Below are 16957 nucleotides of genomic sequence, written 5' to 3' on the forward strand. Positions count from 1 at the left end.
GACTTCTCATCACACTACACGGTCAACAAAGCGGCTGGCATGTGTGTGCATTGATCTTGGCCGATGGTAGCACCACGAGTAGTGCAGTATGCTGCTTTTTGTATGCATTTTCAAGGGACATTAGGGGGCAGGGCTGTAGCTCAGTGGCAGAGAATTGATCTTGCATGCAGAAGGTCCCAGGTGTTATGTACTGAAGTTCTCACCCTGGGCCAGCAGGGGGATACTGTAGATAGTTCAGGTCCACATATGCAAATAAGGGATCGAAAGTGACGTTCAGTGATTGGATAGTTACAGAAAATGGTTACTGTTGCGTTCTAGTGGAGCTCTATATAAGCAGGCTGGCTGAACCCTTCAGTTCAGTTCTGTTCTGGCCTGTGAATAAACAAGAGCTGTTTGAAGAATCGCTGTGTCGTCTGATATGTTCACCCACAACTTAACACCAGGTTCATTCTCTGGCATTTGCAGGCAGGCCTGGGAGAGATTCCCTGTCTGAAACCCTGGAGAGATTCTGCCAGTCAGTGTAGACAAGCTACATGGACCAATGGGCCATAAAATGGAACCTGTGTTCCATTAGGGGCTATACACCTTTTGCTGTTCCACATTCATGTAGATGCAATACCACAAAGCTGCAGCCCAATATGATGTAAGGCATAGATTTGGGGTCAGTCTCTTTCAACTGAGGCTGAAATCGTGCAATACCTTTAACCTTTGCTGTGACTTCAGCAGAAAACCACAAGCTGACCTGGCTTTATCTTTGATGTGCCTCTCTTCTAGCTGTGCTCCAAGAACAGAATAAAAATGAGGCTCCCTTGACCTTTTCTCTCGCCACGCCAGGCTCGCGCAACAGTGCTGAATCCTTGGACCGTCCCTGCTTCTCATCAACTGCCTTGAATGCACCGTATGTTCCTCCCTCGAAATGAACTCACAAAGTGGAACGGGGTCAGCAGTTGAAGGCCGCAAATCAGAAAGAGAAGGGGGGGGAATGGTGTGGACTCTGACACACATGCGCACACACATCTCTCCAGATTTATGGCTGAAGAGCCATCTTGCTTCTCAATGGCTGGGATTAGTAGCACAGAAAACCACTTTGGCTCCTACCTGAGCTGTGTTTCCCCTATGCACTCCTTTAGCTTCTCCCTCCTAGATACATAGCTGCCATTCTGTCTCATGAAGAAAATCACTGCAATGGAACACAGCTTAATGGCAGCTCCTCCAATTGTCCCTAATTTCTAGTCCTGGATTTACAGAAGTCGTCCAGGTTTCTGATTTGATCTCGGAATTTCCCACTTTTCGTTGTTGTTGTTGTTGTGTCCGACTCTTCGTGACCCCATGGACCAGAGCACACCAGGCACTCCTGTCTTCCACTGGCTCCCGCAGTTTGGTCAAACTCATGCTGGTAGCTTCGAGAACACTGTCCAACCATCTCGTCCTCTGTCATGCCCTTCTCCTTGTGCCCTCCATCTTTCCCACTATCAGGGTCTTTTCCAGGGAGTCTTCTCTTCTCATGAGGTGGCCAAAGTATTGGAGCCTCAGCTTCAGGATCTGTCCTTCCAGTGAGCACTCAGGACTGATTTCCTTAAGAATGGATAGGTTTGACCTTCTTGCAGTCCATGGAACTCTCAAGAGTCTCCTCCAGCACCATAATTCAAAAGCATCTGTCCAGGTTTGTCACTGCTTTTCTCCCAAGAAGCAGGCGTCTTTTAATTTCGTGACTGCTGTCACCATCTGCAGTGATCATGGAGCTCAAGAAAGTAAAATCTCTCACTGCCTCCATTTCTTCCCCTTCTATTTGCCAGGAGGTGATGGGCCCAGTGGCCATGATCTTAGTTTTTTTGATGTTGAGCTTTAGACCATACACTTTTCCTTAGGATGTCTCTATTTTCAACAGAGAAATGTTGGTAGATAAGGAGTTATGTGACCCCCCCCCCCCAAGCCAAGGAGATAAGTAACTATACAACCTATAGAAGACACCTGAAGGCAGCCCTGTATAGGGAAGTTTTTTTAAAAAAAAAGTTTAGTGTTTTATTATGGTCAGATGGGTGGGATATAAATAACAAAATTATTATTATTATTATTATTATTATTATTATTATTATTATTATTATTGAGTAGGACCTCCCTATTTTCACCGGAGAAATGTTGGAGAGTATGCAATGATGGTATTGCAGAGAGAGTCAGTTTTGTGTTCTGCTTAGAGAACTTACCTTCACATACAGAGCCCTCCAGCACTGCCCAGGAGGCCAACTTTGACAGTTGGGTGGGGTTTCCCACCTGTCAATCACCTGATATTGCAATGCAGCCAAGTGGTCTGTTTCCCTTTGCGATTTGCAGTTAAACAGTACTTTACAAGCGCTGCCAATTAGCTGGTTGACAGCAACTGCAAGCCCCAGTTTGGGCAATGAGGGAGCTTTCAATCATGTGAACATCCCTACCACTGTGAAGTGGTATAGCCCAGGACCAAGTTTATCATCTTAATGAAAACCAGGTGTGAGACATTTGAGGCATAAGGCCTGTTCGTGTTTCCTGTTGGAAGTGCCTTTGGCATTGGCTGTTAGGTGAATTAATGTGACTGTAGCTCTGCTGCTCCAGTGTGTTATCACTAAGTAGCTGACTTGAGGTCAGGAGGAAGGCTGGCAGTTCCTACACTGCAATGGTTACTTCTTATGAGTTGTTGTCAGCGCCACTCTTGTTGACAAATATCACCTGCTTTAATAAGGAGAAGAAACGGGTGAAGCAGAGAGATGGAAGACCCAGCATTTCCTCATTTTGTTCCTATCCTGCTTGCACCTGTCTAGAGGTCAGTAGGTCAACCAAAGCAGATTAAACCATGCAATATATAAATCACATATGAGTAACAGAAACATACAACTGTGTGATTCCAAGCAGAAAACGAATTGGTGTCCAACATGATAGGTAGAGCTCCATCTAGTGGCGATGGGCACATTGTGTTCAAGGATAAACACTACAGTACAGTGGTACCTCGGGTTAAGAACTTAATTCGTTCCGGAGGTCCATTCTTAACCTGAAACTGTTCTTAACCTGAAGCACCACTTTAGTTAATGGGGCCTCCTGCTGCCGCCGCGCCGCTGGAGCACGATTTCTGTTCTATATCCTGAAGCAAAGTTCTTAACCCAAAGTACTATTTCTGGGTTAGCGGAGTCTGTAACCTGAAGCATATGTAACCTGAAGCGTATGTAATCCGAGATACCACTGTATAAGCTTTTGGCTCATGTTATTTTGTTTTTAAGTGTCAATGGAATCTGAGATATTTTAGTCTGCTTTTATTGATGACTATTACTCAGCTCTCACCTGTGGCTCCTAGAAACTGTCAGCATGCAGCAGCCAAACCCCAGGAATGGCTTCGACTAGCTGGCTAGACCAGGTGAGGGTAGCTGATGGGTCTCAAACCCTCAGCTAGGGAACTCCTCTGCATAGGAAGACAGGCTCTGGCAGATTGAGCACACAAGACCAATAGTGGGTTGAGAGATAATGGAATTTGCCTCTGGGGGTGAAGACAAACTGCTGTGTTAGCACACAAGTGACCTCCCCAGGGCGCAAGCCTGGGCACTGCATATGGAGATCCTGGGCTGCACAAACATCAAGACCTGCCCCTTCCCCCGGGCCTCGCTGATGTGGTCCAAAGGAAAGCAGAGCAATAATGTTTGGCAACCAGCATGCAAGGCACCAGCTAATCATGAGGGATTTGTGTTGGGTTTACTCCCTTGTCTTTTATTCTCCTGAAGATATCCCACAAGGCAGCAGAGGTTCAGGATCAAAGTTTTCCTTCTCCTAGACAGGCTACCTTCCCAGGTTGATGAGCCCTATCAACCCCTCACTTCCCTCTACAGCGTGTGCAGAAACTGCCTTCCTGATGGTTGGACCTACTGTTCGCCTCATCCACTCAATCTGCCAGAGCCCGTCTTTGCATCCAGGGCAAGTCCTAACTCACTGAGGGTTTGAGACCCATTGGCAATAGGGCAGGGTTGTTCCTCTGGTTGGAGGGACATGCCGTGTTCCTCCTGGGGTAGTTTGTCCATCTTTAGTCTCCACCCTGTACTCAGCTCTCATTTCTTGCTCCTAGAAGCTGCCAGCACTTCCACACTTACTTGCTTTATTTATGACAGAAACCCTTAGCAGGGTTTGGGGTGGAGACGCTTGCCTGACCTCCCGGCAGGTAAGTCGCTTACTGGGAAGGAGAGGGGTGAGGCATCCACCAGCAGCAGCATTGGATTGGCTCTGCTGGTGTGTTTGCACCACACCAAACTTGCCTCTTCCAGTAAGAAGCAGGGATTCACCAACTGGGATGTCAGCTAAGCACCTCTGCCCATTACTAGCAACCCAACCTTGTCCTTTGCTGCATCAGACGTTAAATCTCTACTGTTGTTTGTAAAGTTATGAAGAGGAGTTGTGTAAAACATCAGGCAGGAATAGTATCACTAGAGCCAGTGTAGGGTAGTAGGCAAATTGTTGTACTAAAACCTGGGAGAGGGGAGTTCAAACCCCACCAGGTCATGATGCTCACTGGTGACCTTGGGTCAGTCACAGTCTCTCAGCTCAACCTACCTCACAGGGTTGTTGTGAGGAAAAAAATAGGGAGACCTATGCACAGCTGCTTGGGAGGAAAGACGGGGTATAAATGCAATGAATGAATGAATGATTTTTAATAAGTTTAAAGCAGCCAGATAGGCATGGTTTTTACTATAGCCCAATGTTAATGAGCCTGTTATCTCCAGGGCTCTGTCTTTCCATTTGTGCTTCTGATATTATTTATGACTTTCCTTTGACCATTAGGAGGTTTATATCTCCCCAACTGGATATCATATGGCGGCTTTGCCTACAGGGCAAATTGTAGGCCAATTGCACAGAAAATTAAATTACAAGCCAACTGGTGGGAATAATCAAATCAAACTTTCTTGAGGAGCACACAGCTTGCTCTGCATTACCACTGCTGTTCAGGCTGCATAGTTTGCACTGCTTACTTCAAGTTTTCCTACAAAGTCAGCTTTGCCGACCTTGGATTTTATTCTTTTCCCTCTTGGAAGCAGTTCTCCATAATAGTCAACCCAAGGGCCTTTTAAAAATTTAAGAAGACAGCTCCACTAATTAAGTCAGACACAATTCTCAGATGGCACTTGAAATCAACAAAAATAGATTGCATTTCTCAAGAGGCTGAAGCGGGGGTGTGGGGGGGGCACTTGAAGGGAATTGAAATGTCCTCCCCTTGGGTGAAATAATAGATAAATGGGTAGTGAAAGGTTTAAATGAATCTGTTTACTTATTCACCATGCAATGCTATACATCACTAGACTTCAACTGGCAGGTCTGGGGACCCAACCAGTGGGTTGTGGCCACAACCTATGCAAATAAATGGTGAAAGATTAAGAAATGGGCTCCCAAAATGCATGTTTGAGTTATTTATTTATTTTTTGAATAAATAAATCTGAGGCTTTCAGGGTCCTAGGTCTTTAAAGGGTGAAGACACCTGCTATGCTCAGAAATACAGTACTTACTCCCAGGAAGTTGGGCATAACAGTGCAGCCACAATCATTTGGTTACGTTTCTCATTTAAAACAACAATCCCCCCCAAACCCCAATGATCAACCTGACCCAATCAATATACAAAGGTGTTGTGAGAATGTGAACACAGTACTTTGTGACTTGGGGAAAGTAAAACAAAAACAAAAAAACCCCCAGGCCCAGCTGCTTTAGTATTTTAGGCTACTTGTTATCCTCACAACGACCCTATGATGTAGGTTAGGCTGAGATAAAGCAAGCGGCTCAAGGCTGCTCTGTGAGGTTCACAGCTGAGCAGGGATTTGACCCTGGGTTCTCTCCAGTCTTACCTTGACCCCCTAACCACCTTTAACTGGTATTTTAATTGCTTTTGCATTTTCTTTTCATGTTAAGCTGCCTTGAGGATTATTCATGTATTTAGGTTTTTTAACAACAACAACAACAACATGTTCCAGCCAGGAAAGATTGCATTTTGAAAGATGAATGAATAAATGGGTTAAACAAACAATAGATGTCAACCTGTTTTGTTCTTAATGCAAAGAATTGCTCACATACAGTATTTCCCCCGCAGCTGTAGGCTGAAGTGGTACAGTCCTCCCAACCACATGAGGACCCTATCGCATCCTTCGCTTTGCTTCAACCTGTTGCGTCAGAGTACGTACGGCGGTGTGCGCCCAATGGGCCCACAGGGGCCTGAGGAGGGTTCCTCCCCCTTTTAAAGAAACAGCCTCACAAAAGGAATCGAGTTGGGGGCGGAGTTTAATCCCAACAGTGGCTTTCCTATTTCTTCCACTTTCTTAGCTTCGGGTTTAAAATGATTGCGAGCTATATATATATATGATATGGGGCTGACAAAGCCAACTTTGCGGGTTCGAATCCCGTATCCCTGGTTGGAACATAGGACCCTCGGGGTCCCTTCCAACGCTACATGTCTATAATTCATATTTCTATAATTCATGTATATCCTTCCCGTCGCGATAATTTATATATTTATCAACCCACAACTCATACAAAATAGATATAGATCTAGAGAGCAGGAGCGCCGCTCCATCCCCGAAACTCTATGGCGCTCTAGGGCGAAACCGGAAGCGTCGCTATGGTTACCTTCGACCTGGGCGCGGACTTCCGTCAGCGGCCATTTCTGACGACGTCGCTTCCGGCGCCGGCGCCGTCTTATCCCTCCCTCCTTCCCTTGGCGGCCAGAGTGTTGCGCGTGGCTGTGGGCGAGCGGCGTTTCCCCGGCGTGGCCGCCTTCTCCGCCCCTCCCGCGGCCTCTTTTCTCCCCTCGCCCTTCCTCGCGTCGCCCTCTTGGTCCTCTCCCCCCGCTGCTCCTTCCCTCCCGCCGCCATGGCGATGAGACAGACCCCGCTGACGTGCTCCGGCCACACGCGGCCTGTGGTGGATTTGGCCTTCAGCGGCATCACCCCCTACGGGTACTTCCTCATCAGCGCCTGCAAGGGTGAGGCGAGGGGCCAGCGGGGGCTTCCTTGCGAGGGGCCGGTGGGTGGCAGGCATGGAAATAATACTGCGAATTCTCTCTCGCCTTTTTCAATAATAATAATAATCTCAAGTTTTTATGTACAGGTATTCGGAAAATTAGGCTGCGAACCGCCCTGAGATCTATGGCTGAAGAGTGGTGTACAAATTCTATTATTAATAATAATAATAAGCAAGTGACTTTTGGGTTTGGTGGGTGTGCGTTATTAACCGAGGGGAATTAAGACTAAGAGAGCTGAGTGGGGGGTGCTCGTGTACAAGTTGTGCAAGTGAAAATAAAGTATTTCATCTCAATCTTCTGCTTTAAGGGAGCCTTCATATCTGGGAACATAATCTTTCCTAACAAACCTCCTTCGTGCCTGGGTGTGTCCACAGTCCTATCTTTCTTTTATGCTGCTTGACTTACCAACCTCCCCCAAAACATCTGTATACACTTACATGAGGCTGTTAATCACAGGATTGTGGGTTTGAGCCTCACGCTGGGCAAAAACATTCCTGCGTTGCATTGAGTTGGATTAGTTGACCCTCAAGAGTCCCTTCTGACTACAATTCTGTGAGTCTATAAGTGTTGAATCAAACAATACTGGAACAATACCACAGCGGTTTATACTTTATCTGGGAAAGCTTTTGGAACAGCCTCCTTGCCCAAATGCCATGTTGAGTTAGTATTTAAGAAGTGGGTCTTCCAAGTTATGTTTGTGCTTAAGGTGCATCCTTCACAGGGAAAGCTGTTAAGCTGGAGTGTGTGCAAATAATAATGTTTCCACCCCCTCTTTGTACCTGCTTTCCCTTTATTCCTTTTCCTCTGTTGTTTCTATTTCCAGATTGTAAGGCCCTTGGGAGTAGAGACCTGTTGAAGCTGATGTTTGTAAAAAACGTAGATGGTATTATGGAGACAATAATAAGCAATTTTGTTAGTCACTTTATTTATCTCTTGGCACATAATGTGTCTGTGCCTAATATTTAACTATATGCATACCATGGTTGTGGTTATAGAATCATGGAATTGTAGAGTTGAAGGAATTCCTAGTGTCATCTAGACCAACCCCCTGTGATGCAGGAATCTCGACTAAATCATTCAGAAGCATTGCTGAAGTCAAGCTGGCCAGTGCCTGGATAGGGTATTGTCTGGGAAAGCTGTGTCTAATGTTTTGAGTCTTTAAAGGTTATTGTTACACTGTTAAATGATGCAAGGGCGACCAGAGCCTTCCAAATATTGTTGATGTATTAGTTCCATTATGGTATAATTTTTTTATATAAAAAGTGCATGCATATCCATTATACACTGGGCACTTGAGCCACCATTCAGTGCTGGATTAAACATGCTTAATTGAGCTTGAAACACCCCTAAATCCTGTAATGGATTGTGGCCTTTCAATTAACTTTTTTGCTTGGTGCTCTTGCAAGCAGACAGGCAAAGCCATCGGGATTTGTTGGGGCCAGTGGAGCAGAAATTCCTGGTGCCTCCCCTCTCCACTCTGCACATATAAAATTATGTTGAATCTGTCAACCTGAGAAAAGAGACAAGTTTCCAAACATTTCCATAAACTTATTTGCAGTGCTGCCTTAAGAGATCATAGGTGATTCCCCACCCCCCAGCAACTGAGGGGAAGTAGGTACGTTCCATCATCCTGAAATAACCTACCTTCAACCTCTAATTTACCCCCTGAACATTTATTTAGATCAGAGGTTGAATATGAATTGTCAGTCTCCCAGATGATCTTGTCTTGATTTTCCCTTCTGTAAATAAGTGGTTGTGTAAAAGCAAGTGTTCTTTGATAGGTGAAGTTCATAGAGAAGAATAGTGACATATAGATGACCATGGAAGCCTACAGTGGGTTTTGCCCAAACCTCTTGCTGGATAATCTCTATTGAATCCTAATTTCAAAGATACTCTTTGTATAATTATTTCATATAGATTGTTGTTTGATAAACTAAACTCCTATGTTTTACTTATTTCTTTTTGTCTAGATGGGAAACCTATGCTTCGCCAGGGTGACACAGGAGATTGGATTGGAACATTTCTGGGTCACAAAGGAGCTGTCTGGGGTGCCACTTTGAATAAAGATGCCACTAAAGCAGCTACAGCAGCTGCAGATTTCACTGCGTAAGTGAAAGTCTTGTATCTAACACCAAAACCTACCCTGTTCTTTATTACTACATTTGCAGCTCACTTAATGCACTTGAATCTCCCCCCCCACACACACCTGCCCACCCCTGGTGTCTCAATTTTTAAAGAGCTGTGTAAAAGCATTATTTTAAGTCTGTAATATATCATATCAATAGCTGTGTTTTTTCCTTTCAGCAAAGTGTGGGATGGTGTTTCGGGAGATGAAATAATCACCTTAGCCCACAAGCACATTGTCAAATCTGTGGACTTTACTCAGGTAAAACAGACACTAAATATCTTTGTTTCAGGGCTGAATGCCTCCCTTTGTTTGCCTGTTTTTCTCAAGGGCATCATATGAACAGCTTTATATTCCCAACTAGTACAGATTTTATTAGTATTAAATAAAATAATGATAAATGAAATAATACTGATTTTAAAAACCAGTTTCTACAAGTAGTGATGTTTAATATAATATTACCGTTGCACCAATGAAAACAATGGCTTTCGTTTTCTGTTCTAGGACAGCAATTACCTGCTGACAGGTGGGCAAGATAAACTGTTGCGTATCTATGACTTAAGCAAGCCAGAGGCAGGTGGGTTTTTACTGTTAGTAGGTGAAACTAACTATTATAATTTCATTTTGAAATTCTTTTGCATCCGGTTACACTATTTCAGGGTTGGGGATCCTCTTCGCAAACCAGCTTTGACAGGTGGGCAGAACAACCCAGCTGTCAATCCCATTGTTCTGATGTCACATGATTGACAGGTGGGTGTCCCACCCATTTGTCAGAATACTTGTGTGGGGTGTGCAGAAGCGATGGGGATGGGAGGAAGAGACAAGTCGTTTTTGCCAGTAAAGGTAATGGAGGAAACACTTTTCCTTTCCTGAAACGGGAGAGGGAGAAAGCTGCCTTTTGCAAGCTGTTGCCTTTCCTTGCAAAGCACTCCCCTCTTTTCACCCCCCAAAAAGAAAGTGTGTTTTGGATTTCTAGGCTGCATTAGGGCTTGGGGTAGGTTAAGGGCACCTCCTTACTTATTAGTCCTCACACCCTGCTGTGGGTGGCAGTGAAGGCAGCAAAGAAAGTATACCGTGCTTCTTCCATTGCTGCCTCATTATGATGTCCGGCAGAGCTTTTCCGGGTAGCGTTGATCCTCTCACAGTATGGTCTGAAGGAGGTGGTGGAACCGACTGTAGCTCACTGTGACTTGTTTGCAAAGCATTTTGAGAACAAACTTGTTGCCTCAGCTGGAATCTTGACTATGCTGTTGTAGCAGATGAATCTCAAGGGGTGTCTGGCCCTGTTGTGTTGGGTGAGTTTCAGCTAGTAAGTCTTGAGGATGTGGACAAGGTGCTCAGAAAATCACTCCTCAAGAAACCCTGAATTCGGAAAATCTTAAGTAACTACCAGCCAGTCGTTAATCTCCCCTTCTTGGGCCATGTTCTTGAGCGAATGGTTGTGGACCAGATCCAGCCGCCCTAGGAGGAAATTTGATTTTCTAGATCCATTTCAATTAGGGTATATGCCTGGTTTTGGTACAAACTGCTTTGGTTGCCCTGTATGCTTCTGATCTACTTGTGGTTATGCTGCAGCTACTGCAGTTCATTCCTGTCACAATAAGTTTGGGAATTTGCACTGAAGAGCATTTCTCGCAGCCCTTTGCAATTACACTATGTAGTTATATGCAGGGAAATAAAATATCTCATGTGTAGTGCTTACTTGTATTGCCACTATTCTCTCAGTAAATCTGCTTGGTATTGATTGTAAGTCATGTTGAGAAAACGACCTTGATGATGTGCATGGCTAGAAGAGATCTTTTGAAATAACACAGTATTTCCCCTACTGTTTAGACCCTCAAATCGTCAGTGGCCACACGTCTGGGATTAAAAAGGCTCTGTGGAGCAGTGATGACAGACAGATCCTTTCAGCAGATGACAAAACTGTCAGGTAGGAAGGAACAAATATCTCCCTTTCACCAGAGCTGCCTTTTGTGTTTCTGGAATTGGTGTTCATTATAGGGCCCTCTTTTGAATTCAAATATATATAATTAGCTTTTCAGCTGATGTGCTCTGTCCTAGAACCATAGAATTGTAGAGTTGAAAGGGTCGTAAGAGTCATCTAGTCCAACCCCCTGCAGTGCAGGATTCTTCCCCCCCCCCCTGCCAGTGTGGGGCGAAAACACAGAACCCTGAGATTAAGAGTCTCATGCTCTATTGACTGAGCTATTCAGCAGAGTACATGTCTCACAATACAGTCCCCTGCACCAGGAAAGGACAGACTTAAATATTGCCAGATTTACGTAAGGTGTACAATGCTTAAGTGCATAAAAAGCTGCAATTTGTTTGCCAGGCTGAGAAGCAAGAAGAATCACAGAGCTTCTTGGGAGGGAAACTGTGAAATTCTCTTAAGCCATACTCTAAATGTCTTGGGGGAGGTGATGACAGTGCAGGGAAGCATGCGACCCAAAGGGCTTTGGAGATCTAACCTATGGCGCTGGTCTTGTGATAAGCTAAACAGATTTTTACCTTTGTGTCTCTGATGCAGACTCTGGGACAGAAATACATTTACAGAAATAAAAGCAATAAATGTTGCTATGTCTGTCAGCAGTATGGAATATATTCCAGAAGGGGAGATAATAGTAATCACCTATGGAAAAACAATCGCCTTCCACAGTGCAGAAACGTAAGTTGAGTTTTTAATGTGGTTAGTTTTGAAAGAAACAAACTTAATTGACAACTTTTTGGAGTAGCGTAAACAGATGAGAAGTGTGTGTATATTGCCATACTAGATCTAATATATATCCCTTCAGAAATACTTCATGTTTTATCTAACTAAGTTCTTTTCAGAGGAGACCCATCGAAATTGATCAGCCATTAATTCCAATGGGTCTGCTCTGAGAACTAGCATTGGATATAATCCTTAGTTCTTTTAATCCTGAAGAAAGTCTCTGTAGTCTTGATTAAGGACGTGCAGTTCATCATTCAGGTTGGAAAACTTTCACAACCTTGGTTTTTCTCCTGTGAGTGAAATGGTTTCATCTTACTTAATTTTAAAGCTTACCTTGCTTTTAAATCATAATTTCTGAACCTGCTGCCAAAGCATGAACATAGCAAAAACACATCAGGATAAACACAAAGCACTAAAAAACACCCAAAATGAGAGTGGCACTAAAATCAGTCAGTTAAAGGCCTGGTAATATACAATGAAATGCAGCCATAAAAATCCAGTTAATCATACAACAACTAGCACAAAATATTACTATTGCTAGAACAGGCAGAAAAATCTGAGAAGACCCTGGCCTAGTAAGTGGGTGAAAGTCCTCTATATGGAATTCCACCTTTTGTGGGTTTGGTTTTTTTAATGCATTGGTATATGGTTCTGTGGAGAGTCTAGTTCTAGCTTTTAATGCCTTTTCCTTCCCTTCTTTAGTCTGGAACAGATTAAATCCTTTGAGGCTCCTGCAACAATTAATTCTGCATCCCTTCACCCTGAGAAAGAATGTCTAGTTGCGGGTGGCGAGGACTTTAAACTTTATAAGTATGATTATAATACTGGTGAAGAACTAGGTATGTTCCAACAGGTTTCGAAATACCTCCAGAGCATGTTTTTATCATTTGCATTCTTGTTAAAATATAAAACCTGCTTAACTGGTCGTTCCAAAGGTTGGAGCCTTCAGGTTTTCTCGCAATCGGTATAATGAAGAGACGGTAACTTCCTAAGCCATTGTTATAAAGCCACATTTCATTTCATTTTACTTCCCTTGGTCTGTATGTATGTGTGTAGGCTCACTTTCACAAACTTCCTCAGATTGTCATTGCACTTCAGTCAGAACAGCAGGCTTCAATAGGATTAGTTAAATTTGACCTTGACTGTAATTGCTGTCCAGATAACCAAAGCTGATCAGTCTTTGTATGGCTAAGATCCTAAAGAAACAAAATTGATGCGCAACCATCTCTTGTTACTTCCCAATCGTTCCCTCCCGAGATGGTCTTTCCCTACACTCACGTCTTTTATTCAGTGCTGGCTGCTGGAAGAAATGGGGTGCAAGAAGAATGGGGGGAACCCTATGCATATTATTTAGTGGGGAGGTAAGGGAAACCCAAAAGAAGTACATTCCCTGGCAGCAACTTCTGACCAGTAGGAGGCATGTAGCCAGGCCAAGGGGAAATGAAATCTAAAAGCTTGCAAAGTGGCTCAAGTGTTGACTAAGAATTATTCATGTTCTGGTAACTTTTTAGCCGTCATTAGTTTGGCCTTGCAGGTTGTCTTCTGTGCATAGCTGTTGGGTAAGGAATATCTCAAGCTAAGCAAGTGCCCAGATTGAAGCTTGAGTTTCTGATTTTAGTGACCATCTGATAGCTGCAGGCAGTTCTTTTTGATGTTTCCATGCTGAGAGTAAAATGTTCAAGGAAACTTCGTGGTTGCTGTAGTATCACATCCACGTTTGGATGGCAAGCCATACCCTTAGTGGTGGAGCACCTCTCCATATCACACAAAGTAGGTGGGGGCTTCTTCGTGTTGTAAACAGTTGGGGCCTCATTACTGTCCTCCTATGACTTGGACCGGTAAATTCATTTACAAAGCCCAATCGCTAAGGAACCAAGACATTATTTTTATTCCTGAATTCCTAAGCCTACATGTTAAAGCACATGCATTCCTTGTTGCCTGAAAAGTCATTGGTTTGTCATTTCCCTGCAGAATCTTACAAGGGGCACTTTGGGCCTATTCACTGTGTCAGATTTAGCCCAGACGGAGAGTTGTATTCTAGTGGCTCTGAGGATGGAACGCTAAGACTGTGGCAGACAACAGTCGGGAAAACATACGGTCTCTGGAAATGTGTGATCCCTGGTAAGAACTGGTGGAACAAAAGTGCACTGTAAAATCCAAGAGGCTAATATTTTCAGTGCAGTTTTATAGTAATAATCTTACTTTGTTACTTGAATAGCTTGGTGGCATCTTACTGAATTGCAAACCAGCAGAACATCTTTTAACTGTTATCAGTTAAGGCCTAGGTGGTAAAGCTCTGGACTTTCCCTGTTTATAGAGCAGGTGTGGGCTCACATGGTGGGCGCTCCTCTACACCAAAGAATGAAACAAATCTGCCCACACAACAGACTTGTGGGTGAGAAGTCTAGATAGAGCTTAATCTTCCTGCTTAACATTTAGTTTTCTCTTTGGTTGGTTTTTGTGTGTGTTATGGATCAGCATTGAGTGCTGTGTGAGCCCACAGAAGCCATTTTGAGGAAGAGGGTGCAGCCTGGACAAAGCTTTACTACCTTAGAAGTATACATACTTCACTTTAGTTCCTGATTTTTTAAATTTTATTTTTGTTGCTGTTGGCCTTCCAAAATTGGAAGAGGATGCCAAGCCACCTTTTGATCACGTCAATGAGTTACTTGAAATTGGCTCATAAAGCATAGTATTTGTATAATGGAAAAGCACACTGGTGAATTCAACAATACAGAAAAGCAGTGATACCATTTGCTTGGTGAATTGCAGAATTCCTGCAGTTCTACAGCAGACATTTACGCTTTTTACAACAAAGTTTGGCATGTTTGAGCATACGAAAAGAGGACTCTTGTTTTCTTTCCCTGTAGAAGAAGAAGGTGTAGAACTGGCGAAATCAAAGGCCAACCTTCCAGGAACTGCGGAGGAAGACCTAGGTAATGAGCTGACAGCTGTGCTGGCCATAGTAATTTAGATAATGGCCTCAACATATGTTTTTACGGTGTAGTGTATTAAGTCAGTTGGGGGGAAGCGGGTTGTGGGTGTGGAATAGGAACCAGTGTGAAATGTTCAAACACTACAAAGTAGTGGTCCATACCCCCCACCCCATGTTTAGCCATGTAGCTTCAGGAACTTCAAAAACCAAGTGAAAGAGTGCAAGGAAGACCCTTGTGGGGAAGCGAGTGGCGGCCGAGAAGCAGCTAGCTCCTTGTGATCTGAGATGGCTCCAAGGGCTGTCTAGAACTCATAGTAGGGAAGTTTCCCTCCATTTTAACAGTGAACAGGGACAAGTATGTACCAGATGCTGCTATTGTGGCCAAAACAGCATTGCTAGAGCCATGATTGGGCCGCACACTTAATGAGTGCAATGCTATTTGTTAAGTATAGATAAGAGTACCTGAAATAATTGAGTGACAGAATGCTTGAATAAAGTTGATGAATTTATCTGCCTGCTGAAAATTAATTATGCCTGTGTTTCCTTTCTTGACTTGGCAGAAGACCTTGGCTCTGAAAACTCAGATTCCATCTACAGCACAACTCCTGAAGTTAAGGCTTAAGTTCGCAGCTGTCAATGGCAACATATGGACATTTTGAGACTAAATCAAGGAAGCAGTGGAATGCAGCAGCGTCCCAGGGTGCACACTGTACCCCAAGGCAAAGATGGGCAGTAATTGATGAGAATGTATTGGAACTGGCTGTCTTTCAAGAGAGCTGAGAGTATTGAATGAGATGAGCAGTAACGGTTTTTCGCTATCTTCTAGCGCCACTGCCTGTTGTATGTCTGAATGTAACATGGCAGCCGAGACCCAGTTTCTCCAACTGTGGTTAACTCAGTATAGTGTTAATAATTGAGGAGAAATGTAATGGCTTCTAGTAGAGTGTTCTCTGAAAGTGGAAAGAATTGGCAAAAAGATAGGGTTATGTGGGAAAACAGCGGATTTGGTTTTTCCCCCCTTTTGTTGTACACCACATCTAAATAATCTGTTTTCAACCATCTAAATAAATAAAATGCCTCTACAACAACCCTCTTTAGTGAGCTTATAAATTGTACAAGCTAACTCATCTGTTCACTAACAGCACTGAGCATTTTTGAGATAAGTCTGCTAAGACTGGTGGTAGTTTTCGCATGTAGGTGGCTGAATTCGCTTCTGCTTCAGTCTTTTATTTTCCCCACTCCACCTTGGCAAATTTATTTAATCAACCTTCTCTCTAAAATAACAATATTGGGCCAATCTTCCATCTTAATTTCTCCCAGTAGCATCCGCTTTCTACACCAGAAATAAGTTTTGTTTTTTTCCGATTTAAATTTGGTCTTTTGTGTGTCATCAGATTATACATATGGTGTATAGGAAAAAAGTTGTGGTTTTGAGGGGGCCATCTGTATTAACTAGAGAATAAATATAAATGAGCCTTTCATTCATATTCATATATATATATACACACACACACACACACACACACACACACACATACATATACACAAACAGACACACACACACACACACATATATGTGTGTGTGTGTGTGTGTGTGAGAGAGAGAGAGAAAGAGAGAGAGAGAGAGAGAGAGAGAGACTCACCTGTTACGGTTATGTTATGTTTGTGTGTGAAGCCAAAATTGTGTATAGTCACACTGTGTTCAATGGGGGGGGGGGGAATTGCCCAAGTCTTCTTTTCCTCTATACCCACCCCTTTTCTGCTTCTTTTTTTGTTTTTTATTTCCAAGTGCATAAAACTGAGTGTGCACAAGTTAAATGTGCATAAGTGCCATTATACAGGCAACTTGCAAATATCCTAATTTGTTTGGAATGCTTCATGTATTTGTGACCAAAGCTGTACATTCCAAGAAGACCCTGATCTTCTAGATAACGACAGTTCTATTCTGATAAGGTTTCTGAAAAGCATTTTTAAAGGAATAAATGGGTGGTGGGAAGCCAAAAAGTCAAAGGATAGTATTGGGTAGGATACTTATCACTTTAGGGGAAAGGTTTCCCCAGCCACTCTGGGCGGCTTCCAACAAAGATGAAAAATACACTAAAATGTCACATATTAAAAACTTCCCTGAACAGGGCTGCCTTCAGATGTCTTCTGAATGTCAGGTAGTTGTTTATC

At 43.5% G+C, this 16957-nt stretch overlaps 1 protein-coding gene and 1 long non-coding RNA gene across 3 annotated transcripts; one reads left to right on the forward strand and one right to left on the reverse strand.

Annotated features, from left to right (window-relative positions):
- Window positions 1–2495: 2495 nt before the first annotated feature.
- Window positions 2496–6729, reverse strand: LOC310743434. Its single transcript, XR_014539019.1, has 2 exons — window positions 6619–6729; window positions 2496–2706 (listed from the first exon to the last, which is right to left on the reverse strand). It is a non-coding gene; the product is annotated as an uncharacterized lncRNA (long non-coding RNA).
- Window positions 6171–15870, forward strand: STRAP (serine/threonine kinase receptor associated protein). 2 transcript variants are annotated; one of them, XM_083573682.1, is made up of 10 exons: window positions 6171–6973; window positions 8983–9118; window positions 9317–9398; window positions 9642–9714; window positions 10971–11067; window positions 11665–11802; window positions 12550–12686; window positions 13819–13968; window positions 14718–14783; window positions 15343–15870. In XM_083573682.1, the coding sequence occupies exons 1-10, from the start codon at window positions 6862–6864 to the stop codon at window positions 15402–15404; spliced, it is 1053 nt and encodes a 350-aa protein (XP_083429808.1). In that variant the 5' UTR covers window positions 6171–6861; the 3' UTR covers window positions 15405–15870. The 2 variants fall into 2 exon arrangements, 1 of the variants encoding a protein (XP_083429808.1); XR_014539018.1 differs by having other exon boundaries at window positions 6691–6973; window positions 12550–13161; window positions 13230–13968.
- Window positions 15871–16957: the final 1087 nt, after the last annotated feature.

The sequence above is a fragment of the Podarcis filfolensis genome, assembly GCF_964270895.1.
Source record: "Podarcis filfolensis genome assembly, chromosome: 10".
Taxonomy (NCBI): Eukaryota; Metazoa; Chordata; class Lepidosauria; order Squamata; family Lacertidae; genus Podarcis; species Podarcis filfolensis.

Excerpts from the sequence above, each read along its gene's own strand:
- STRAP (XM_083573682.1), top strand. The coding sequence starts at position 6,862 with ATGGCGATGAGACAGACCCCGCTGACGTGCTCCGGCCACACGCGGCCT. Across the intron at positions 6,974-8,982 it reads CCTCATCAGCGCCTGCAAGG|ATGGGAAACCTATGCTTCGC; the intron begins GTGAGGCGAGGG and ends CTTTTTGTCTAG. Across the intron at positions 12,687-13,818 it reads TAATACTGGTGAAGAACTAG|AATCTTACAAGGGGCACTTT; the intron begins GTATGTTCCAAC and ends ATTTCCCTGCAG.